Raw genomic sequence first — 25119 nt, 5'->3', positions numbered from 1 at the left:
TAGGACCTCCACTTTCCAGCCCACCTGAAAGATGGGGCCTCCTTTCAGCAGTCAGGGCCATCACCCTGCTTCCTGCTGACTTAGGAAAAAGCCCCCAGGTGCAGCCTCCTTCATATATTCCTCGTCAGACCCTTTACAGGTTCATTGAAAGTCTCCTTTCCAAGGACTGGCCCTGGCTTAGCTGGGAAGATATGACAGCATCCTGGGGAGCTGCCTTGCACACACCAGTTTGGGTTTAACGTATAATCAAATCAGAGTGACAGCAGGTGGAAACAGTCTTCTGTTGTCACAGGAGCTGTCCTTGAGTTCAGGAACAAAGACAGGGACAAGAAAGAAAAGAGAAGACAAAGTGTGTTTGCCCAGGTGTGTTTATGCCCATGTGCATGGGAAAAATAACAAGGGTGTCATCAAAATCATGTGTTGGAGCTGTTCTCTTAAACGAATGAGTAGGGAGACTTTCTTCTGTGTTCTAACAAAAGATTTCATCCCCAAGGTCTTTAAAAAAAAAAAAAAAAAAAGCAGCAGCCAAGAGTGCCAAGTTCTTGTGACCTGATTGGCTTTTGAGGTCAGAAGTAAGGAAACTGTAGCAGACTCTTCCCCCTTAAACTGCCACTCAGGAAGGTTTATGTGGATAATCCAACATTCCTTCAAGTAAGAGGGGACAGAAAATTCTGGGGTTGGAACTGACTCTCTGGGCCACACTGGTGTTACATTAGGACATTCAGTATAATAAGGCTTATTGCTTCAGGAGCCCCTTGTTTAGCCATACCCAGAGATGTAATCCTCATGATTCCCTTTCTACATAATTAAAGCTTTGCCTTTTAAGGCCAAAATATAATAGAGAAATAGACCTTCCTTGTTTCTGTTTTATAGAAACATCTTTAAATATTGTATTTGATTATTGAACACTCATGAAATATAATTTAGGCTTTTATCAATGATTCAAACGCTAGGCTTGGACTTAGGAGACTTGAATTTTATCAGTGGCTTTTACAAGTTCGTCTGTCTCACTGAACCTCAGTAAATCTTCATGCTCCTTCCCCTGGAGAAAAGTGGCAAGGGTTGAAGGAGAGCAGGCAGGGAAGAAATGCTATTTCTCATCCAAAAAATACAGGCACTGGGCTAGAGGAACTTTCACCTTAAAAATCTGTGTTGTATTTATTATAAGGCAAAACCAATAGGGTCTAGAGGGTGCTTGTTTGTCCTCACACTAAATGGTCCCGAGTGCCGTACAGCTCTGATACTGCCGTCCAATGTGAGCTGTCCCTCATGCTGTTATCTGTCTGCCTGGGGAAAAAAAGTAATATCCTGCGTTATTCTGCACATAACGTTTTATTCATACACTGCATGAGAATCTGGGAGTGATCATTCCTGTAGTACAGAGTGAGGTACATGGAACTTGTCATGATAAGCTCCTGCTCAGGCGCATTTGTCACTTCTGAGTTTGTGACTGTGACAGAGGTCCCCACAAGGCTGGCTTCCAGTTAAGTGAGGTATTACAGTGAATAAATTTGGATTTGCTCCCAGTCACAGGGAAGGAGTACTGGAGGGGGCAGGGGGATTGCCTATAAACCATATTTCCAAGTCTTACTCTTCCTTATTAATTTTCATTATAAACTTGGAAATGTGTTTCTAGGGAGAATTTTTGGCTCTAAGACATAATAAAAGCACACTGTAGAATGCAGCAGACCTTATAAAAGGACATATTAAAGGGAAAATTCTAATTTTACAGCACACTTTTGTGTTCAGCTTGCATGCCTTACTTGTAGCAGTGAGGGTATTTCAGTTTGGCACAGCTGCTCAAAAGAGCAAAAGGAAAATCATCAGCTTGCCTGGATACGAGAATCAAGATTGTAGCTGTCATCCCCCAGCCCAGAGAAAGGAGCAAACAGGTGAAAACAACTGAGGCAGGATCCTACACACTCTTAGCCATTTAGCTCCCTCTGAGAGCTACAGAAAGGCTGTTGGCCTTGAGTACTGATTGGGCTACCTGAGCCCCAGTGACTCCACATGCAGCAGGAAGGAAAAGGGACAAACGGGGATACAGGTCGGAAAGCCCCCCCTGCTGTGACGGTGGACTGCACCAATGACAGCAATCTCTGCAGCATGGCTAGTGGGATTCCTGAACATTCCAGCAGGAGTTTTCAGGTAATGTTCATTGAACTAGTTTCTTGATTTCTTTATAATTTCTATAATGTGTGTGCCTTACTTAAAAAAAAACTTACACTAACATCTCAATTATAAAACAGGTAAAAAATAATTTGCCTCATGAAAGGATGATTCCACTTTACAAAAAATTTACATTAGAAATTACATGAATAATGCATTTAAAATATGGTGTGTGCCTGTGCCTAAAACCTTGTTTAAATACAGCGTTTAGCTGTTGTTTTAAACCAGGTATACCTGAAATGAAGGAAATTTCCATATTTGGACTTTCTGAATCATGAGACAAACCCACCCAACAGCTTTCAGCCTCTTAATTTATTTTTCCTTTTCCTCTTTTTAGTGGGGAGAAAAAGTATCTCAGCGCACATTTTTTGAGATCTGAAATTTCTGTTACCAGTAGCTACTTTTTCCCTAACTTCCATCTTCCCCTTGCTTAAAATGAAGCCACACCTGGAGGGTTCTTGACTCCATCTGGTTCCTCTTAGCATTGTTCTAATTCTTTTTGTCTGGGCACCCATGATATGCATCCTGCAGGTTGTCTGATACTCAGATGCCCAACCAAGATTTCAGAGATTGTGAGGTCCCTGCTCAGATGGACAACACCCAACATAAAGGCCTGTAGAAAAGTGATGTCAGTGATTCAGCAGAAAAGAGCAGAGCCACTTTCTTCTCCATAATCCCATTGTTTCCCTCTCTCCCCAGTGAGAAAGTGGCGTGTGAAAAGTGCCCTAGGAGCCTTGGGCCAGTGGCAAATTGAAGTGGGAGAGCCAGCACCCCCAGGAGCAGGGTGCCCAGGGCCTGAACTCATCAAAGAAAGCAATGCCAATGTACGTATGTCTATCCACATGTCTTAAGGGGGCTGGAGTGGGGGTGGGCTACTGGCCCTTGCAGACAGAGACTGTGTCTTGTCCATTTCCTCATCTCCAATTTGCCCACCTGGACACAGCACTCTATATATGTTTGCTGAATGAATCATCCACAGGGCTTTGGCTTGGTCATCCCAGGGCGAGGGCTCCAGGCCTGGAATGTCACAGCAGTGGCAGCATCAGAGGGGAGCTCTGGAGAAGAGCTGAGGGTCTCAAGGCCCCTTTGTGCCCCTGGGTAGAGCTTTGAGGAGGGTGGGAGCTGCCCCTTTCTACCCCTCTGCGAGAGCAGTCCTTGAGTTGGATTTGCCTTCTGCAGCCCATCTTCATGCGCAAGGACACCAAGACAAGTTTCCAGTGGAGGATTCGAAACCTCCCCTATCCTAGGGATGTCTACAGTGTCTGTGTGGACAAGAAGGAGCGCTGCCTCATTGTCAGAACAACCAACAAAAAGTGAGAAGCATGGCGGGTGCCTGCCTGCTTGTGTGTGAGCAAGCCAGAGGGTGGGGTTTGGTCTGGGGTGAGGTCTGGGACTGCTCCCTACCCTGGAGGGCAGAGAAGCTTCCACCCTTCAGCTCTGAGGGAGAAAGGAAGGCTGAACTAAAATCCAAGTAGGCAGTGGAAATTGAAGGGATTCCTCTGCCTCCTTTCTCTAGGACAAGTGTGAATAATGTAATCAGCTCCATCAGGGCAAGAAATTGTCATTTGAGTGAAGAATGTCTGATATAATACCTGGCATATACTGGGACTTAATATTTGTTGAAGGTATGAGGGAGGATGCCTGGCCATTGACTTGTGCTCTTAGATGGTTCTGCTGTAAGGTTATTGTGACCTTGACCTCCTGCCTGGATGCAGTCCATAGTGAACTTGGCCAGGTGACCCACCATCAGAGCTGGTAGGGAGGCTATGGCCTGGAAGGTGTACCTGTCCTAGGTGGCTAATTACAGGACTTTCGAGTACTAGACTGGGAGGCAGCAAACCTGATTCCCTCCCTGGACTGAGAGTCAAAGACCAGATCCTTTGACCTCTTGCAAGTCTCTCACGTTATGTTTCAAAAAGGATATTAAACTTCCTTAGCTCCTCTCTTTGTCCGCTAGGAGGGAGGCAAAATGTGGGGGTTCGGGGCCCAGAGGTGACTGGGTGGGAGAACTGATCCTGGCAGGGCTGCATCCAAAGCTGACCATCTTGGGAATGCATTGGCCCCATTTGGGTTTTCAGAGCTCTGACTGGTTCCAGGAGAAGAGCAGAGCCCTGCTTGAGCCCTGAAGTGAACTGTTCTTATCCTGGGCCAGAGGGACTGTAGGGCAGGGCCAGCACCTATGGAAAAGATTTGGAGAACTGAGATAGGAAGTTTTATGAGTTATCAGTCCATGGCTGTGAAGCCACCTTCCATGCTTTGTGGGGTGCTAAGCTGGCCCAGAGTTGCCCATATCCATCCACTGGTTTACACATTGTAAGGAGGACCCAGCTCCTTACTGCTCTTCCCTGTCTATGTGTGCCAGCCTCCTGTGCCATCTTCCTCACGTCCATGAGGCCAAGAGGGAAAAGGTGTGGCTCCCAGGGTCCCCAAAAGCAGCCCTGGGGTCTGCCCTCCTCTCATGACCTCCACCTCCTGTGACTTTGGCAGGGTTAAGGGGATAGGGGAAGGAGTGGAGATGAATGAATGAATTTCTGGATTATTGCTGTATGTGCAACCAGCAGCCCCTGCAGTGGGCCTTGTCTATAAATATAAAGTCATCATAATATTTGCATTTATAAAGCACTTTGAAGTCCTCAGATAAAAGGTAGTTTATTCCTGTTATTGTTCTCATCATTAACAGGAGTCAGTGCCTAAAGTGGAATTTAGCAATTTCAGACAACAGAGAAATTGCCTTTAGGAAAACAAACTCCATGGTTCAGCAAGCATTCCCTGGCATACGAGGCCCTGGGTCCAAACTGGGAACAAAAATGCTTCTGATAGCACTTGAATCTGCAGTCTAGCAGTTTGTGAAGCTGACTGCTGCCTCCCTTTTGTCCCCCAGAGGTCACTGTCGAATACAGATATCAGGCAAAAATGTGATGACCAGGGAGTGAGAGAAGAGAGGCTAGCTAGCTCACCAAAAAATTCATCTGTGGGCAGATCCTCTGGGTCTCATCTCCTGCGTGTAGCCAGCTATAGGTGGCGCTGTTGGCCAGGCGCTCCATGGCCAGAGGTCCGCTCCAGCGCCTGAGACCGGGGAAGCTGAAATGTTGGTGAGGCCAGGTCGGATGCGACTGGTGCCCAGGAAGTGGCAAGGCTGGTGGCTGGATTCCCACAGAGGGGAGAGGAGTTTGTCAGCGCCTATCTGGGAGCCCGCATGGAGCTCTGGCCCAGCGTCCTGCCTGGCTCAGACCCGCCCGCCCCAGGACCCCTGCTGGGCTGTGGGCCAGAGAGCCTCTCTATCCTTAAACCTGGCTCTTTCCTGAGCTACTGGCATTCTCATCTTCTACCTAGAGTATTGTATTTTGTACCTTTCCTACCACTAATGCAACAGAACTTAATGGCTATCCCTTTAAGCAGCATTGAACTTTTTCAGGTGTTTTTAAAATCTGTTCTCTGATCATCACACCATCCAGAGGTAGGCAGGGTGCATATTTTTATTTCATGTCATATATTAAGGATTATATTCATTCATTTATAAGTCAGCATGACAGACTGACCTGCTGAAGGGAAAGTGAGTGACAAAGTCTCTCAGTGCCCAGGAATCTGCAGTTTCCATTTCTCTCTTAGTTGACCTTCTCCACCTGGAGGTCCTGTGCCTACCCCAGTCTAATATTGTGGCATGTGGTTACTGACCAAAGCCAAGGTTCCTTTGTTTATACCTGCCTTGTCTCTGAAGAACTGGGTTGGCATTTTCTTGAAGGAATTGATTCTAGTGTAGTCTGTCCTTGGCCTCAGGTATTAGTGGGGGATGAAATCAGGATCCCGTGCACACCGTCTGCTCCTGATAAAAGCATTTACTCAGAAAGAAGGTTCTTAGCCTCAGCCCAGAAGCTGGCAGCTGTAAATGGAATGAGCCAGGGTGCTAGAGTGGGAAGATGGGTTAAATCCGGCCTCTGCCACTTATTAGCCTTATAATTTTGGGCAAGGTTTCCTCATTCCTGCCTCATAGTGGTTTGGGAATTTGATGAAATCGTGTATGTAGGAACATCCAGCACAGTGGCTGGCCTGAAGGAGGTCTTGAACAATTCTTTGGAACTCTGAATCTGAAGACAGTTTGGCTAATTTAACATCAGTGATACTAGTGCAGTAGGAAGTGTTAATAGGCCTTGCTAGAAAAATAGATTCTGTGGTCAAAAAAGTTTAGGAAACTCTGAAAAAACAGATTTCTCTTTGGCAGGACTTCTGTGAGCTTTTAGTTGGGAATGTGCATTGTGACTCTCTAGGAGGGGCTACCATAGGAGGAGGTAACCACAGTTTGGCGCAAGCCTTGGTGATTAGGGAAGAAAGATTTGCTGCTGCTTTCAGAGGGCCCATCTTTCTGGAGGCTTTTCTGGACCACTCTGGCTGTGCAGGTGTGAAGGAAGCCCCCTGGAGGGGTGGGGCATGGCCGCGGAACTGTCCACAGCAGCCCTGCTTCTACTCTCTTCCTCTCCTCTAGTCTCTGTCTCTCTGTGTCTCCCTGTCCCTTTCTCCCCTCCCCTCACCCTCGCCCTTTCTTAGTTCGTTGCCAGAGAGTGGGCTGGAGAAGGCTGGGAATTGAGAGGGGATACAATAGAGTGATGGGATGCAGTAGGTTGTTTCTAGCCAAAATGAAGGAGCTGCCCATTTGGCACAGGGAGAAGAGAAATGCAGAGCTGGCTTCTTCCAGACCTTTTCACCATGACTAAAGTTCATCTAGGATAGCTCCATTTTTTGAGGAAAGAATTTGGAGGAAGAAACAGGCACAGAAGCAAATGTCCCCACCCCCCACCCCCCAGGACACAGGCAAAGGCCAGAGGTCCTACTGTGAGCCTTTTCTTCCACATAAATCTTTGAAGGCTTCTCACATTCAGGAAGGAAAGCCACTTATGTGTTGGAGAGAGTGCCCAAGGCACCTGTGCTCAGGGACCTCCAGGGGAGACAACCTGTTTGTTGCTGTCTCCCATAGTCCATCAACTCCAGAACCAACCCCCCTCCCGTGCCTCACCCCTATACCTGCCCCATCCTGAGACAGATGCAGGGAATCTAGACCAGGTGGTTCTGTTACTTTGTGGTGAGATTGTGGAGAGATGGGAGGAGAGGAAGTTCAGGAGTTCTAGGGAATTATCACTTGTAACAGGGGCTCTTCCATTTACCAGCTTTGTGACTTTGGGCAAGATACCCAACTCTTCTGTGCCTCCATTTTCCTCTTCTGTAAAGAAGATAATAGAAGTAACCAATCTGAGAGGGTTGTTTTGAGGAGTAAATGTGTTTAGAAAAGTGCCTGGCACAGAATAGGCACTAATAAATGCTATTTTTCGTTGCACTGAGAACAGTGAAGGGGGGTGCGAATGGGGGAAGTTGGATGAATGCAGGCAGCTCGCGAACTACCTTGCTGTTAAGGGTTTAGATTTTAGCGGAAGCTCTTCAGGGACTCGGGGATGGGGCCCTGTGTCTTCATCCTGAAATTCTCTGCTCATAGCCTAGCACACAGTTGATGCCGAACAAATTTTTGCCGCCTACTTAGAGCTGCCTGAGGCTGAGTTCTGACTTTTCCGGAAGCACAACACATTCCTGGTTTCCTTCTCTGTCCATGTGCTATTGAGAAAGTTGAGTGCAGTTCCCTTCGGAGCCAACCTCAAGCCAGGGAGACTCTGAAGAGAAGTTGCTTAAACTCAACCAGTAAACTAAATCCATTAGAATAGATCCTCAAAGCTGAGCCTCTGGGCCCTGCTGTGCCCCCCATTCCCCCAGCCTCCTGTAAGGGGTTGGAAGTTTAAGGAAGGTGGCAAGCCATGTACCTCAGGTTTCTTTTGATCTTGTCACTACTTAGCATTGAGGCTGAGCCCGGGGATTCTCTCCAGTCCCACCACCCCAGCCTTGGCAGTGGCCCTGTGAGGGTGCACAGGTGTTCCGTCCCCCTGGTCCTCAAGCCAGGTGGGCAGAAAGGGCATTCTCATACTCTGCATGGCAAGGCTTCCCTGCTGGCTCAGCTGTGTCTGGGCTGTTTTTCTCCCTGCCCTACTTTTTTTTTTTTTTTTTTTAATTAAATTCAGTTTTATTGAAATACATTCACACACCATACAATCATCCATGATATACAATCCACTGTCCACAGTATGATAACATAGTTATGCGTTCGTCACCACAATCTATCTCTGAACATTTTCCTTACATCAGAAAGAACCAGAACAAGAATAAAACATAAAAGTGAAAAAAAACACCCAAATCATCCCCCCATCCCACCCCATTTGTCCTTTAGTTTTTATCCCCATTCCTCCACTCATCCATACACTAGATAAAGGGGGTGTGATCCACAAGGTCTTCACAATCACACTGTCACCCCTTGTAATCTACATTATTGTATAATTGTCTTCAGGAGTCCAGACTGCTGGGTTGGAGTTTGGTAGTTTCAGGTATTTACTTCTAGCTATTCCAATACATTAAAGCCTAAGAGGTGTTATCTATATAGTGCATAAGAATGTCCACCAGAGTGACCTCTCGACTCCATTTGGACTCTCTCAGCCACTGAAACCATTTCGTCTCATTTTGCATCCCCCTTTTGGTCAAGAAGATACTCTCAGTCCCACGATGCCGGGTCCACATTCATTCCTGGAAGTCATACTCTGCGTTGCCAGGGAGATTTACACCCCTGGGAGTTGGGTCCCACGTAGGGGGGAGGGCAGCGAATTCACCTGTCGAGATGTCCCTGCCCTACTTTTGTGTATATTTCTGTGCAAAATGTTCACATTTCCCAGCAAGCCTTTGTGTTCTTCTAATCTCTGCTGTTTAACCTTTGACTGTCCCCTATTATCAGTGTCTGCCACCTTTGCTGGCCAGACCAAGGGCCCCAGGAAGAACCCTCAGCCTGGGCTAGCTAGGAAGAGGACAAGGCAGGCATACACTATGGTGAACTTGGGATGCCATCCACCCTCCACACATGTACTCCTTTAGAACTGTCAGCTTTTAAGTAAAGGTTCTTTTCCTGCCATGAGTCCCAGCACCTTGATAAGGGGTTCAGGAGTGGAGCACTTGGGAGGAGAGGGACCCTGAGAGCCTGTGCTTGAATTGAAGGGTTTGGGCAGGGATAATGGGGGCCAAAGTGCTGCGCTGATACCAACTATTCGAGACCCCAGGGCATTGGGGCTTCTGAAGTAGACTCAGGACAGCTGCCACCACAGGACCAGGCCCCTCTGCATATTAAAAGCTACACCCTCTCTAGGCCCTTCACTTGAGTTTTACCTGCCTGCAGCTCTTCCGTTCCCAGCTCAGCTGCCAAAGAATGTAAGTGTGATGGCTAGGTTCATGTGTCAGCTTGGCCAGGTGATGGTACCCAGCTGTCTGGTCAAGCAAACACTGGCCTAACAATTGCTGTGAGGACGTTTGAGGCTGGTTAATAAACCAACAGGCTGGTTTATTAAATCATCAGTCAATTCACTGCAACTGTGACTGATGACTCACCAAAGGGCGTGACTTCCACAATGAGACAAGGCAATTGGCTGGATTTAATCCAATTAATCAGTTGAAGACTTATAAGCAAGACAGATAGAGGGCCTTCACTTTTTCGGCTGCCCAGTGAAGCATTTCCTGAGGAGTTCGTCAAAGTTGCTGGTTCGATTCCTGAGGAGTTCATCGAACACATTCGTCGAAGATCCCAGTTCATTTACTGAGGAGTTCGTAGAAGTTGCCGGTTCATTTCCTGAGGAGTTCATCGGACATCTTCCTTTGAGTTGACAGTTTGCTGCCTGCTCTACAGAATTTGGACTCATGCATACCCACAGTTGTGTGAGTCACTTTTACAATTTGATAGTCAGAGACACCTCTCATTGATTCTGTTTCCCTAGAGAACCCTAACTAATACAATAAGGATGTGCCCAGTTGATAGGTCTGGAAGCCCCCAGGGCCAGTGCTGAGGCTACACCACCACCAAGGAAAATGCCAAGTGGGCCTGTTGTCCAAGAGGATACTATTCTTTGTGTTCTGGTGTCAGAAGTATAGGATTAGGGGCAAGGAACCTTAATCCTGACTCCACTGACAACTGCCTGTGTGAAACTAGGTGGCATATTTCACCTTTCTGAGCCTGATTTTCCTCTTTAGTAAAGGGAGCCAAATTTCCTGTAAAACAAAGCCCATTATGGGCTGGGTGTTGCTATCTGTTTTTTATTGTTGGGTTTTTTACTAAAAGGAATCATTAATCTCTGGCCTGGTACCTCCAGCTGATAGGGACTGTGTGTGGTATGTGAAAACAGTAGGGTTTCACACCAGCAAAGTAGTCCAGAGCCCCAGGGATCGAGCTTCGCATTGAGCCACATGGTTTGTCCTCTCAGGAACACTTTTCCTTGCAGCTGGACTTTTCTCTCTGGTCTACAGGTAGAATCAGGCAAACAAGGCCTTAAAAGACTTCCAAAGTGGAAAAGACAGCTGAGGCCTTCAGTGGATATAGTTCCCAGCTTTGGGGGACAGCCCTTTTCAGAACATAGGGACACATTTTCTGCATGAAGCTCGGGGTACAGGGAGGCTCAGGTTGCCTGAGCTTTGTGTTTATTCCGGTGGCTTCTTTTCCTGTCTTTGGGAGTGCCAACTCTTAAGTGTTACTCTAACCCCTGGTCTCACAGGGAATCATGACTAGTTCTGCTCCTCTCCTGGCAGGTTTGCCAGAAGGCCTTCCATCCTTTCTTTCCAGAGCTACTAAGCTCTAAAAGGCTGGTGTTCTTAGCAGCTTCCCTTCTTCCTCTCTGGTTGTGTGGAAGGTATAGGACAACTGTTTAGAAGTTTGGCAGAGGTCCTGATGCCCAACAGTTGAGGTCACCTTGTTGGGTGTCCCTATAACCTCTTGGTGTTCCCACAGGTACTACAAGAAGTTCTCCATTCCTGACCTAGACAGATACCAACTACCTCTGGATGATTCTTCCCTGAGCTTCGCTCATGCCAACTGCACCCTGCTCATCTCCGTAAGATTCACCCAGCCTTCTTGGCCCTGCATCAGGAGGAGTCTTCCTCTTTCCTTGCCCACTTCCCATCCCAGAGGTTTCCCCAATTCTGGCCCAACCCCTGGGGTGTGCTTGCTAAAGAAGAGGCATCTCTGAGGATGGGGAGAGCAGGGTGGGGCTTGGGGAGGAGTCTAATTGTATAAACAAATCACAGCTGGAAAGGGATAGAGGCTGATGGGGATGGGGTAGAAATCGCAGAACTTGGTTTCTGGTCCAAGGTCTGCTCCCACCCAGCCACATGACTTTGAATGAACTGTTCAACCTGGTAGGCCTCAATTACCTCATCTGCAAATAAGGGGATTGATTAGAAGGGGCCCTAAGTGCATGTGTGCAGGGTGGGGGAAATAGTGACTGAACTATGTGCACTCCTTCCCGGCTCCATCCACAGTACCAGAAGCCAAAGGAGGTCCTGGTGGTGGAGTCAGAGCTACAGAAGGAGCTAAAGAAGGTAAAGACAGCGCACAGTAGTGATGGGGACTGCAAGACCCAGTAGTCAACCCCTGAGCCTGCACCTGGAGCATGTGTGAGACTCATCCTTTCAGGCTGTGACACTTTGAGGAATGGGGGCAGGCTCTGCTCTTCTAAGAGCTATCCAGTTTCTAGAAGAACAAGACCCTGGGGCACTCCTAACCCTGTGCCATGGTTTTATTTCCTGAGTAAAGTCATTCTGAGTTACTGCTAATGGGCTGCCCTCTTGTCCACCACTGCATGCTGTCTGCCCCCAGGCCCCCTTGCCTCCCCACAGGTGCATTCTCTTCTTCTCCATCCTGGGAGAGCAGGGACCTTCACCATGCAGCTTTTGCATGAAGAGAAGTGTGGGCCTTTGGTGGAGAAGAGGATAGGGGCACATACCCCAGCAGGGGAAGGGTCGGGTGACTCTCTAAATTTGTTTGCATAAACTCAGAGGAAGACTAGGCTGCAAGGGACCCTGTGCTATCTTAGGGAGTTCCTCTGGGCCACTTCTGTAGGTAAGATAAGTGTGGGCAATGGAGAAGTTTTTAAAATGCAGACCCCTTGGAAACCAAGCCGAGGATGTTAAGGTATTGTGGGTGAAAAGCCAGAATCAGGGTCATATCACTGCTTAAGGGTCCCAACAAACAAATAGCTTAGCCCCCAGGCAGCCTGGAGCCCTTCCATCTTCCTCTGACTCTTACAGGTGACACCCACCTCACCACCAGGGCCACAGGGGGTGGGTCATCAGTGGGGGATTTTCCTGAAGAGAAACCTTTGTTCTTTGGGCCACAAGGCCGAGCTTGTCCTCCCCCCAGCACATATGTCCCTAAGTTTGAATCTTGTTTGCTCTCCCTGGATGGCCCAGCCAATGAGGAGCCAAATCTGTGAACAATCAAGCTTTATTTTTATAAACTGAAAATTGTGGCATCTCTCAACAGCCAGCCTGAGAGGGCTGGCTCAGAATGCATTCAAAATGGCTGGGTTCCCTTTGTCCTTTCCTGGTTTTAAAGTGAAACCAGGCCTCGGTGCTCAGCCCTCTTCCCAGGGAAGGGGTAGAAAGGGACCAACTGGCATGACTAGAATACCTCACCTCATTCTGTAAGCTGGTCATGGCTCTAAGATGGGGTGGGGTATAGGGTGGGCATCTCAAGGCCAGATCCTCTCTCTGGCAAAACAGGGAAACAAGGCCTGGAGTCAGCCGCACTCTCCCAAAACAGCAGGTCACTTCTCTCCACCTGGTTCCTGGAGGGAATGCCATCTTTAGGTAACCCCCAAAACTCCAGGAGTCTTTAGTTTAAGATGCTGAGCACTGTGATCACGGTCCAGGAGCACGGGGGAGGTGTCAGCACCTTATCCAGGTAGGAGAGGTTCCTGAGTAGCTGGTCTCCTTGGCTCACAGGCTGGAGAGGCCCTGACTGTCATGGGTTTTGAAAGTCCAGGACATGGAGGTTGTAAGACAGCGCAGCATAGAGATGCTTGGTGGTGAAGCGCAGGCAGTACACAGGACTGCTGAGGGGGGCCGATGTCAGCGGGAAGGCCTAGAAGGAAGGGGACGAGAAGTGGGAGCTGGATGCTCTAACTCAGGATCCCCAGACCCAGGAAAATAGGGACATGTGCCATCCGAGGCTTCCTCCAACCCTCTCTAGGCACATCCTTTGGCCACATCACACCTGCCCAAGATACAGCCCATGATAATGAGTCCTGGCATCCCAGAGGCATGAAGGTGGGTGTAACACTCACATGCAGGCAGGCCCTTTGGCGCCGGTCCCACAGCCGTACAACACCGTAGTAGGAGGAGCCTGTGGCCAGCAGGTGGTTCCCATCTGTCTGCAAGCAGTACAAGGTGCTGTCGTGGGGTTCCTCCCACTCCATGATGCACTTCCTGTCCAGGAAAGGGAGATGTAGTGGAAGGCTCAGAGGTTCCAGCCACCTCCACCCCAGCTTCCCCAGGGGCCTGAGAGAACTAGGATGGAGAAGGTTTAGGGAGTCATTCTGGGCTGGGAGAAAGCAAAGCCTGAATTACCCAATTCTTTAAAAAAAAAAACTTAACAGGGAAATGCATACTCGGTAAAAGTCTCTTACTCACCAAGCTTCAGACCACAGGGCAGACTGTGCCCTCATTTGTGCTTTGTATGGACTCGTGAGGCAGAGAGGTAGTAAAGGCCTCAAGAAAGCCTGGGGGGCTCCCAGAAAAATGGCAGGAAAGGGAGGGAGCTGCAGGGCTCACTCTCCCAAAAGCACAAGTAGACAGGCAGAAACTGCCTAGAGCAATTATTCTGGGGCTCCAGAGACCAAAGGAGTTCTGTGCAGCATCCAGAAAGTATGAGACTAAGAAGCCATGGTCAGAGACTAATTCTGTCTGTGGCTCCTGCTGCTCACTCCCTGCCCCTCAAGGCAAGCACTGTTGGGCAGTCCCAATCCCTGCCTGGCAGGTTGCTGCAGACTGGGCCAGCCACAGGACTCCTCTGCCCCAAGTACAGAAGGTGACGCAGCTCAGTACCGATCCAATTATTGGTTGGACAAATTTAGACCGCTGGATCCCACTGTTCTAGCCTGTCCTAGACAGGCACTGCTGCACCATTGTTTCGACTGCATCACAGGCAGAAATGGTAGTGGGCTAAAAATAGATAGCCACTGTAGGGCTAAGGAATAGAATGCTGAAGAGTGCCTTCTGCTGGTAACGCCAAGAAAGGCCTTGGGAAGCTGAGGGGTTAAAAAAAAAATTAAAAAAAAAAAAGCATTTTGGAGTCTTTCCTGACTCTTACCCCAGGGCCTTTTTGGATCTGGTCTGCACCCCCTGCATGGGAACTTGGCCCTGGTTTGGTTGGTAAATATTGACAAACCAACTGTCAAGGAAGAGCCTTAACACAAACCAAATCAACAACAAAATCCTAGCTAAAATAGAGAAACTGACCTTCAGAAATAAACCCATCAAGATAATCAGCTGACCGAATATCAGCAAAAAATTACAAGCCATACTAAGAAACAGGAAGATATGGTTCAAAGGAACAAATTAAAAAGTCAGGGAAACTTCTGGGAAGATGGTGGAATAAGGAGAGGTAGAACTCACCCCTCTACCAAAAACATCTAGAGAACAGGCAGAAACTGTCCAAAGCAGCGATTCTGGGTTTCAGGAGACCAGGGAAGGATCATTGTAACATATAAGGAGGAGCAGATGAAGAAATGGAGAAACTGTGGTGAGTGACTGAACTTGGCTGCAGCTCACAGTGCCCATCCTCCACCCCCGAAGCTGGCAGCTTCAGGTTGGCTTGGTTCTCGCCCAGCTGGCTGCTGCAGACTGGGAAAGACAGGGAAAAAGAGGGAGGCGTAGAACAGTCCTGATCCAAATGTTGGCTGGCAGAGTTGACCCTGTCGGTTCAGCAGCCTTGAACCTTTCCAGGCAAGAGCCTGGTATGCCCATGGTGCTGTTGTTTCCAGACACAGAGGGAACTGAGGTGAGAGACGGAACTTGGCCATAGCTCCAGTGCCCATTCCCTACCTTTGAAGTGAACAGGTTCTGGCCAGTCCAGACCCTAACCAGTTGGTTACTGCAGATTGAGAGTCAGGTAACCCTCTCATCCAGGAACAGAGAGCGATACGCAGTGGTTCTGATCCAAATGTTAGTTGGTGAAATTGGATCATGGAGTCCCATAGCCTTCGTCCTTTTTAGACAGGTGCCCATAGCAGCATGGAGTCATTATTTCCACCCACCTCAGAAACAGAGGGGACAGAGGACTAGAAAATAACTTACCTTTGTAGGGCTGTGGGGAATAGGTTGCCAAAGAGCACCATCTACTGAGAAGGCTGGGAAAGTGCAGTCTTGAGAAGCTGTTTTCCTGACCCTTGCCCCAGGACCCTCTGGAACTGGTCTGGACCCCACTGCATGGGACCCTAGCCCTCTTTGGCTGGGAAATACTGGCAAACCAAGTAGCAAAGAAGACCTTTAACATGAACCCAATCAACAACAAAATTTTAGACAAGAGGGAAATCAACTTTCAAAATGATATTATCAAGCTAATGAGATGCCAAGATACAAGCAAAAAATTACAAGACATACTAAGAAACAGGACAATATGGCCAAGGCAAACAATCAGATTAAAAAGTTAGGGGGGATACAGAATTTGGAACAACTAATCAAAGATGGTCAAACAAATCTCCTAAATAAATTCAACATTATGGTTAAAGAAATAAAGGATATTAAGAAGGCACTAGAGAACGTAAGAATTTGAAAGACTACATAGAAAAATAACATCTTAGGGAAATGAAAGACACTGTAGATGAAATTAAAAATATACTAGAGACACAGCAGCAGATTTGAAGAGGCAGAAGAAAGGACCAGTGAGCTAGAAAACAAAGCAACCGAACTCAAACAGACAAAAGAACAAATGGAGAAAAAAATGGAAAAACTTGAGTAGGGTCTCAGGGAAATGGTTTATAACATGAAGCACACAAATACATGCATCATAGATGTCCCAGAATAAGAGAAGGGAAATGGGCCAGGAAGAATATTTGAGGAAATAATGGCCTCAGATTTCTCAATCCCATAAACACACAAATTGAAGAAGCCAACAGTACTCCAAATGGAATCACTCCAAATAGACCCACTCTAAGACACATACTAATCAGACTGTCAAATAAGGCTAAGTGCTGATTTCTCATCAGACACCATGGAGGCAAGAAGGCAGTGGTTTGATATATTTAAGACATTGAAAAAAAAAATTGCCAGCCAAGAATTTTCTGTCCAGCAAAGCTGTCCTTCAAAAATGAGGCAGAGTTGAAAGTATTCACAGATTAAACAGAAGTTGAGAGTTTTTTTTAGTAAGAGACCTGCCCTACAAGAAATACTAAAGGAGTTGTGCCACCTGAGGTGATGGGGGTGCGGGGGGAGACAGGAAAGAGAGGCTTGGAGGACAGTGCAGAAATGAACATTATCAGTAAGAGTAACTAAAAGGATAAAAAAAGAGAGAAAAATAGATCTGACAAATAAAAGCCAAAGGATGAAATGGTTGAAGTAAGGACTGCTTTTACAGTAATAACGTTGAATGTTAATAAACTCCCCAATCAAAAGACACAGAGTGACAGAATGGATAAAAAATATGATACATCTATATGCTGTTGAGACGCATTTTAGATATAAAGATAAAAATAGATTGGTAGTGAAAGGCTGGAAAAAGATAATTCATGCAAGCAATAACCAAAAAAAAAGCTGGGATAGCTATACTAATATGAGACAAAAGAAGCTTTAAATTCAAATATGTTACAAGAAACAAAGAAGGACAGTATATTTTAATAAAAAGGGCAATCCACCAAGAAGAAGTAACAATCATAAATCTTTATGCACCTCATCAGGGTGCTCCAAAGTACTTGAGGCCAACATTGGCAAAACTGAAGAGCGTAATAGACCTCTCTACAATAATAGTGGGAGACTTTAACATACCACTCTCATCAATAGATAGAACATCTAAACAGTGGATCAATAAGGAAACAGATAACCTGAATAACATGATAAATGAACTAGACCTAACAGACAAATGCAGAACATTGTACCCCAAAACAGCAGAATATACATTCTTCTCATGTGCTCTTGGTTCTTTCTCCAGGATAAACCACATGTTGGGTCACAAAACAGGTCTCGATAAATTTAAGAAGATTGAAATTTGACAGAGCACTTTCTCTGACCATTATGGAATGAAGCTGGAAATCAATAACAGGCAAGAACTGGAAGTTCACAAACATGTGGATGGTAAACAGTAAACTCAAAGAATCAGTGGGTCAAAGAAGAAATTGCAAGGGAAATCAGTAAATATCTTGAGACGAATGAAAACGAACACAAAATATCAAAACTTACAGGAAGCAGCAAAGCAGTGCTGAGAGGGAAATTAATAGCGCTAAACACCTACATTAAAAAAAGAAGAAAGAGCTAAACTCAAAGACCTAACTGAACAGCTGGAAGAACTAGAGAAAGAACAGCAAACTAATTGCAAAGCAAGCAGAAGCAAGGAAATAAAGATTAGACCAGAAATAAACAAAATTGAGACCACCACCACCACCACCAAAACAATAGAATCAACAAGAACAAAAGTTTATTCTTTGAGAAGATCAATAAACATTTAGCTAGACTGACAAAGACAAAAAGGGCAAAGATGCAAATAAAATCAGAAATGAGGGCGGTCATTACCACCGACCCCATAGAAATAAAAATCGTAAGAGGATACTATGAACAACTGTATGCCAAAAAAATTAGACAACTTATATGAAATGGACAATTTCCTAGAAACAAATGAACAACCTACACTGACTTGAGAAGAAATAAAAGACCTCAACAGACCAATCACAAGTAAAAAGCTTGAGTCAGTCATCAAAAACATCCCAACAAAGAAAAATCCAGGACCTGAGGGCTTCACAGGTGAATTCTACCAAGTATTCCAAGAAGAATTAATACCAATCCTGCTCACACTCATACAAAAAATTGTGAAGAGGAGGGAATACTACCTAACACATTCTGTGAAGCCAACTTGCCCCTAATACCAAAGCAGATAAGGATACTACAAGAAAAGAAAATTACAGCCCAATCTCTCTAATGAATTTAGATGCAAAAATCCTCAACAAAATACTTGCAAATCAAGTCCAACAGCACATTAAAAGAATTATATACTATGGTTGAGTTTTATTTCAGGTATGCAAGGGTGGTTCAACACAAGAAAACCAATGTAATACACCACATTAACAAATTGAAAGGGAAAAAACATGATCATCTCAATGCAGAAAAGGCATTTGACAAAATCCAGCATTCTTTCTTGATAAAAACATTTTGAAAGATAAGAATAGAAGGAAACTTTCTCAACATGATAAAGGGCATATATGAAAAACCCACAGCTAACTTCATACTCAATGGTGAGAGACTGAATGCTTTCCCTCTAAGATTGGAAACAAGACAAAGATGCCAGCTGTCCCCACTGTTGTTCAACATTGTGCTTGAAGTTCTAGCTAGAGCAGTTAAGTAAGAAAAAGAAATAAAAGGTATCCAAATTGGAAAGGAAGAAGTATAACTTCCACTATTTGCCGATGACATGATCCTATATTTAGAAAACTCAGAGAAACACAACAAAGCTACTAGAGCTTATAAACAAGTTAAGCAAAGTGGCAAGATACAAGATGAACATGCAAAAATCAGTAGTGTTTGTATACACTAGAAATGAGCTATCCAAGGAGATAATCAAGAAAAAAATTCAATTTACAATAGCAACTAAAAGAATCAAATATCTAGGAATAAACTTAACCAAGGATGTAAAGGAACTGTATTCAGAAAACTACAAAATATGCTAAAAGAAATCAAGGAAGATCTAAACAAATGGAAAGGGATTCTGTGTTCATGGACTGGAAGGCTAAATGTCATTTAGATGTCCATTCTGCCCAAATTGATCTACAGATTTTTCTAACAGCCTACTTTGCTGAATTGGAAAAGCCAATTATCAAATTTATTTGGAAGAGTAAGAGGCCTCGAATAGCCAAAAAAAACAAAATGAAGAATGAGAGGACTCACACTTCCTGACTTTAAATCATATTACAAAGGCACAATGGTCAAAACAGCATGGTATTGGCATAAAGATAGACATATTGATCAGTGGAATCAGACTCTCACATCTATGGTCAACTGATTTTTTTTTAAATTTTTTAATTGAAATATATTCACATACAGTCATCCAAAGTGTAGAATCAGTTGTTCAGAGTGTATCATATAGTTGTGCATTCATCACCACAATTTTTGAACATTTTCATTACTCCAAAAAATAAGATTAAAAATAAAAGTAAAAAGAATACTCAAAACATCCCATACCTCCTTCCTCCATATTCATTTACTTTTTGTTCTCATTTTTCTACTCATTTGTCCATACCGTGGGTAAAGGGAGTATGAGCCATAAGGTTTCACAATCACACAGTCACACTATATAAGCCATATAGTTAAATGATCGCCTTCAAGAATCAAGGATATTGGATTGCAGTTCAACAGTTTCAGATATTTCCTTCTAACTATTCTAATAAACTAAAAACTAAAAAGGGACACCTATATAACACATAAGAGTTACGTCCAGAATGACCTCTCAACTCCATTTGAAATCTGTCAGCCACTGAAACTTTGTTTCAACTCTCTTCCCCCTTTTGGTCCAGAAGACTTTCTCAATCACATGATGCAGGGTCCAGGCTCATCCCCAGGAGTCACATTCCACATTGCCAGGGAGACCTACAACCCTGGGAGTCATATCCCACACAGCGGAGAGGGCAGTGAGTTTACCTGCCTAGTTGGCTTAGAGAGAGGCCACATCTGAGCAACAAAAGAGGTTCTCTGGGGGTGACTCTTAGGCACAATTACGAGTAGGCTTAGCCTCTCCTTTGCAGTAACAAGCTTCATAATGGCAAGGGCAAGCCCCAAGATCGAGCCTACCAAGTTGGTGGTCTCCAATGCTTAAAAGAATATCAGGAATTCCCCACCTGGGGAAGTTTAATATTTCCACATTTTTCCTCAGTCCTTCGGGGGCCTTTGCAAATACTTTTTATTCTGTGCTCAAATTACTCTGGGTTGTATCAGGGCTTCAATGCTAACCTGTACAAAACAATAAGGTCTCACTCCCTAGTCAAGGTTCCATGTCATTAAGGCATTTGAGTAAACTATGGTCACCTGATTTTTGTCAAGTCCACCCGACTGGGACAGAACAGTCTTTTTCAACAAATGGTCCTAGGAGAACTGGATAGCCATATCCAAAAGAATGAAAGAGGACCCCTATCTCACACCATATACAAAAAATAACTCAAAACGGATCAAAGACCTAAATATAAGAACCAATACCATAAAACTCCTAGAAGAAAATGTAGGGAACCATCTTCAAGATCTTGTGGTAGGTGGTAGTTTCTTAGACCTTATACCCAAAGCATAAGTAAGAAAAAACAAAATAGATAAATGGGACCTCCTCAAAAATGAATACTTTTGTATTTCAAAGGACTTTTTCAAAAGGTTGAAAAGGCAGCCTATTCAATGGGAGAAAATATTTGGAAACCCCATATCCAATAAAGGTTTACTATCCAGAATATATAAAGAAATCCTACAACTCAACAATAAAAAGACAACCCAATTAAAAATTGGGCAAAAGACATGAATAAACATTTTTCCAAAGAGGAAATACAGATGGCTTAAAAGCACATGAAAAGATGCTCAGCTTTACTAGCTCTTAAGGAAATGCAAATCAAACCCACAATGAGGTATCATTTCACACAGACTAGAATGGCTACTATTCAACAACCAGAAAACTATCATTGTTGGAGAGGATGTAGAATGTAAAATAGTGCAACCACTGTGGAAGACTGGAGGTTCCTCAGAAGCAAGTATAGAAGCGCCTTATGAACCCGCTACTTGGGATATACCCAAAAGAATTGATAGCAGGAACGCAAACAGACATTTGCACACTGATGTTCATAATGGCATTATTCACAATTGACACAAGACAGAAGCAACCCAAGTGTCCATCAGCCAATTAATGGATAAACAAAATGTGGTGTGTGTGTATGTGTATATATATATATATATATATATATATATATATATGATAGAATATTATTCAGCTATAAGAAGGAATGAAGTCCTGAGGCACGCGACAACATAGATGAGCTCTGAGGACATATGTTGAATGAAATAAGCCAGATACAAAAGGACAAATACGGTATTATCTCACTAGTATGAACTAAACATAATGAGCAAATTCATGGAGTTGATATCTAGAATACAGGTTACAAGAAGACAGGATAGAGAATGTGGAATTGCAACTTAATTTGTGTGGAATTTTTTAATAAGTTCGATTATAAATGTTTGGAAATGGTGGCACATTACCATGTATATAAATAAGAGCACTGAATCATGGGTGTGACTGATTGAAAGGGGAAGTTTGGGGTCACGTATGTCACAGGACAGTATAACACAGTGAAACCTGTTGTGGATGATGAAGGTAGTTAATAGTACAAATATAAGAATGTTCTTTCATGAATAAGAACAAATGTATGTCATAACTACAAGGTTGATATATGGGGGAAAAGGCACCTAAAGCAAACTGTGAACTATGGTTAACAGTAATATCTTAATGTTCTCCCATAAATTGTAACAAAGGTACCACACTGAGCTAAGTGTCAGTAATTTTGGGGGGTAGGGGTGTTATAAAAAGCATGGGGTTTTTCTTTTGGGGGCTATGAAATGTTCTAAAATTGATTGTGACAATGAAAGCACAATCCTGAGAGCCACTGATTATACACTTTGAATGAATTGTATGGTGCATGAATAAAACTTTTGGGGTGGGGTAGGGTGGAGAAGAAAGGCTGGGACAGAGGCTGAGGGCCAGCATCCCGACAGCTCTGGAGGCTCTGAGAAATGCCTGTCCTCCTCAGGGCCTGTTGCTTGGTTTCCCAGGCCAGAGGGACCAGAGCTGCCCAAGGGTGAACTGTAAGCTTGAGATGACCTTGTTGGCCCCTCCCAACCCAGCCCGTGACATGGAGTCTCTGTGTCGTCCCTTGGCCAACCCAGGACTGGAGAGAGGGCCAGGGTTGGCCCAGGGTTCCAACCGTCTAGTCCCCTGCCACCACACTCACCGGACACTGGCACGGAGGTCCCAGTAGCGAACATAGGTGTCATAGCCACAGGATAGGAGTGTAGAAGGGGTCTCATACATGACGTCCAGCACCCCAGCCCCTGGGGGAAAGTCACTGCCCAGGTGCGTCATCAGCTGCCCACTGGGGAAAGGAGGACAGAGGTTCAGGCCAGCCCACCTGGGCCCACGTGCCTTCTTTCAACCTTGGGGAAATGCAGTTTTTCTTCCTGAGCTAGAATTAGAATCCCTTAGGAAGGGGGCTGAGGGAGAAGACACCCACCATGCACTCCTGCCCTCTTACCCAACCCAAAGCTTCTCCAGCCAACCCTGGCCCTGTGGACCTGCGCTCTCCTCTTTCCCCTCGCCCCAGTGTCTTCCTCAGCCCCCAGCTAAAGGCCTCAATCAGATGCCAGCAGCCCACAGTCACATCTGCATGCTGGCCGCCACGCCCAGCCACTCCTCAGGACGATGAATGGGCTTTGCTGAAGGGTTCAGCCCCCCTCACTTTCTCTCTCTCTCTCTCTCTCTCTCTCTCTCTCTCTCTCTCTCTCTCTCTCTCTCTCTCTCTCTCACACACACACACACACACACACGCTTGGTTACTTTATACTCCTTGATCCTGCAGGTCATGTAGTTCTGAGCTGCCTGAGTCCAATGCCTTAATTCCCGCCTGTAATCTGGGACTCAAACCTCACTGGGGATAAAGACCACACAAAGGGAGAAGGGGAGTCCCAGGAGATGTTAAAATAAGTAAACACCTTTGTGCTCAGGGAGCGAAATCGCTGAGAAAGCAGCTTAGCGGGCTGGTCCCTGGTGTCCTGGCCCGGCTGCCCCGCCCGGGCTAACACGCCTCCATGATCACAGCCCCAGCCTGCTGGGCCTCCGCCTGTCCCCCCCCCCACCCCTCCTGGTGGCCGAGAGCAGATTACTAAGAAGAACAATTTCTTTGTGACTGTGTAATTCCCTCCGTGACCGCGGCAGTGGGCAGACCCTTGCCCTGATGCCAGACCCCTAGCAACCAAGTAGGGGGGCTTCCTGGCCCTAGCAACTACACTTCAACGTCAAGTGCACCTGCTAATCCCTGCAGCTAGGGGACGGGTAGAAGTGTTGAGTTTCTGCAGAATGACTGAGGTAAATGAAAGCAAAGTGGGTAACCCCCAGTTCAGACCCGATCCCTCAGCTTCATCTGAGGAGAAGCAAGGCCATGGACACGTCACAGGGAGGGAGAAGCCCTCATGTCCCACCGTTCCAGCAAAGGGCTTGAGGCAGATGAGGCTGCCAGCTGCATGTCTGAATGCAGGTTCAGCTCCTGTCCCTCCACCTCACAGAGACTCTTGACCCTTCAGCTCCCTCCTGTCCAACAAAGAGCCATGGCTGAAGGCTGAAGGAGCTGAGGGAGGATGCTGTGTGGGTTTCTGTCTGCCCACTGCCTTTCCCTGTGGGCCCTGAGCAGTGAGTGAACCCCAGATATCCAGAGGGGGATTAGACCCTCAGCACCCCCAGACTGCCCCCAGCTTCCTACCCAGGAAAGTTCTTTTCTTCCTACCTGTGGCCCAGTGCTGGGTCAGGGTTAGAAGATGACAGTCTCTGTCTGTTGGGGTGATCCTGAGAGGGAGCAGGCAGAAAGCCTTTTCCCTGGGTCAGCATCCCCGAGATGACTGACTAGTTTCCAGAGAACCTCTGCCCTCCTAGAGGGCCACTGGCTGCAATTCAGCCACCTGGGCAGGCCAAGCACTGTGAGGGGTCGGTCTCTCTGTTACATATGTAGGCACAGTTTTGGTCCACAGTTCCCCTCTCTCTCCTTCCAGATTTGGTGGCCCTGCCGCCTCCATTAGTGAGGCCTTAAAGAATAATTGAGGAGCTCTCCCCTTTAATCTATAGAAGTAATTTCATGTTTGTCTGTTTGAAATAGAAGATGAAAGGCAATGGGGGTTAGGGGGCGTGAAGCCCAGCATGGCTCTACCTGCCCATCCTCAGTCCCAGGGTTCAGAAGGAAGGAAAACTCGGCACCCATGGCTCTGGGCAGGGACAGTTGAGTTGGGCACACACAGACTGAGCTGCCAACCTGGGCCCCTGCCACCATTGGAAAATATTATGGTCACAGTGTCTGCAACAAGAAATACATAATATTTCCAGGGTCCCTACCCTCCAGGGAAAGCCCAAGGGCCCAAGCAAGCACCAGTCCTTGGGGGCTGGGAAGAGTCTAGAAAGCCCCTTGTCTGCTGGCCCCGCCCAGACAGACAGCAGAGGAGTTTCTTTCTCCCGTTGTTCTCTAGTTCTCTGAAATGGCCACACACACTTTAAATAGGCCAATAAAAAGATACAGTTTCTTTTGCCTCTGGGCCTGGGACCCTCGAGGCTCTGTTGTGCAGTGCAGTGAGGTTAAGTTCAGAGCATAAACTGACCCACCAGGCTCTGGGAAATGGCCGGGCTCTTCCAATAGCAGCTCGGCAGGACCACGGGAGCCCTGCTGGGGCTTTGATTTGGGAAAACAAACAGAAATGGCACCGTGGGCCCTTCCCAGCCCCCACCCCAGGGCCAATTCAACTAGAAAACTCTGGCTCAACTGCTCTGGTGGAGGGAGAGATCAGCCTGACAATAGCCCCCAACTTTGGGGTGAAGGGGGGCAAAACAAGCTGCCTGTCTCCTCATCCCCTCCTGGGCTTCTTTTCTTACTGCAAGTGTGTTCTTGTAAAAACGATTAGATTGCAATTTGTATTTCATGGTGACCCCCAAATTCAGACATTTCACCCCTTTTCTCTGGAAAGAATGTTAAGAATGCTTCTCGGCCTCTCACTGTGGGGGGCAGGAGGGTGTGTGGACCCTTGGTTGTTGCACGACTTGTGTGGGAACAGGGCTGCTTGGAGCCCTGGGCCAAG

General features: G+C 46.2%; 2 protein-coding genes across 11 annotated transcripts in view; one reads left to right on the top strand and one right to left on the bottom strand.

Moving 5' to 3' along the window:
• Window positions 1-11841, top strand: part of DPCD (deleted in primary ciliary dyskinesia homolog (mouse)) — a 34907-nt gene extending 23066 nt beyond the window's left edge. For both annotated transcript variants that reach the window (XM_037804604.1, XM_037804603.1), the window contains 4 exons: window positions 2869-2993; window positions 3349-3482; window positions 11018-11120; window positions 11548-11841. In XM_037804604.1, the coding sequence (XP_037660532.1) occupies window positions 2869-2993; window positions 3349-3482; window positions 11018-11120; window positions 11548-11652 (467 nt within the window). In that variant the 3' untranslated portion in view covers window positions 11653-11841. The remainder of the gene's footprint in view (window positions 1-2868; window positions 2994-3348; window positions 3483-11017; window positions 11121-11547) is intronic.
• Window positions 11842-12495: 654 nt separating this feature from the next.
• FBXW4 (F-box and WD repeat domain containing 4) overlaps window positions 12496-25119 on the bottom strand; it is a 117007-nt gene continuing 104383 nt past the window's right edge. For 4 of the 9 annotated variants that reach the window (XM_037804594.1, XM_037804593.1, XM_037804592.1 and 1 more), the window contains 2 exons: window positions 13353-13494; window positions 12496-13150 (listed from right to left, as the gene is read on the bottom strand). In XM_037804594.1, the coding sequence (XP_037660522.1) occupies window positions 13031-13150; window positions 13353-13494 (262 nt within the window). In that variant the 3' untranslated portion in view covers window positions 12496-13030. Of the gene's footprint in view, window positions 13151-13352; window positions 13576-14682; window positions 14911-22241; window positions 22383-25119 lie in introns of those variants that run through there. The other 5 variants (XM_037804590.1, XM_037804589.1, XM_037804591.1 and 2 more) reach the window with 4 other exon arrangements.

This window comes from Choloepus didactylus, chromosome 15 (genome assembly GCF_015220235.1).
Source record: "Choloepus didactylus isolate mChoDid1 chromosome 15, mChoDid1.pri, whole genome shotgun sequence".
Lineage (NCBI taxonomy): Eukaryota > Metazoa > Chordata > Mammalia > Pilosa > Megalonychidae > Choloepus > Choloepus didactylus.
Note: the sequence above shows the minus strand (reverse complement) of the source record. Positions and strands in the feature narration are given on the sequence as shown.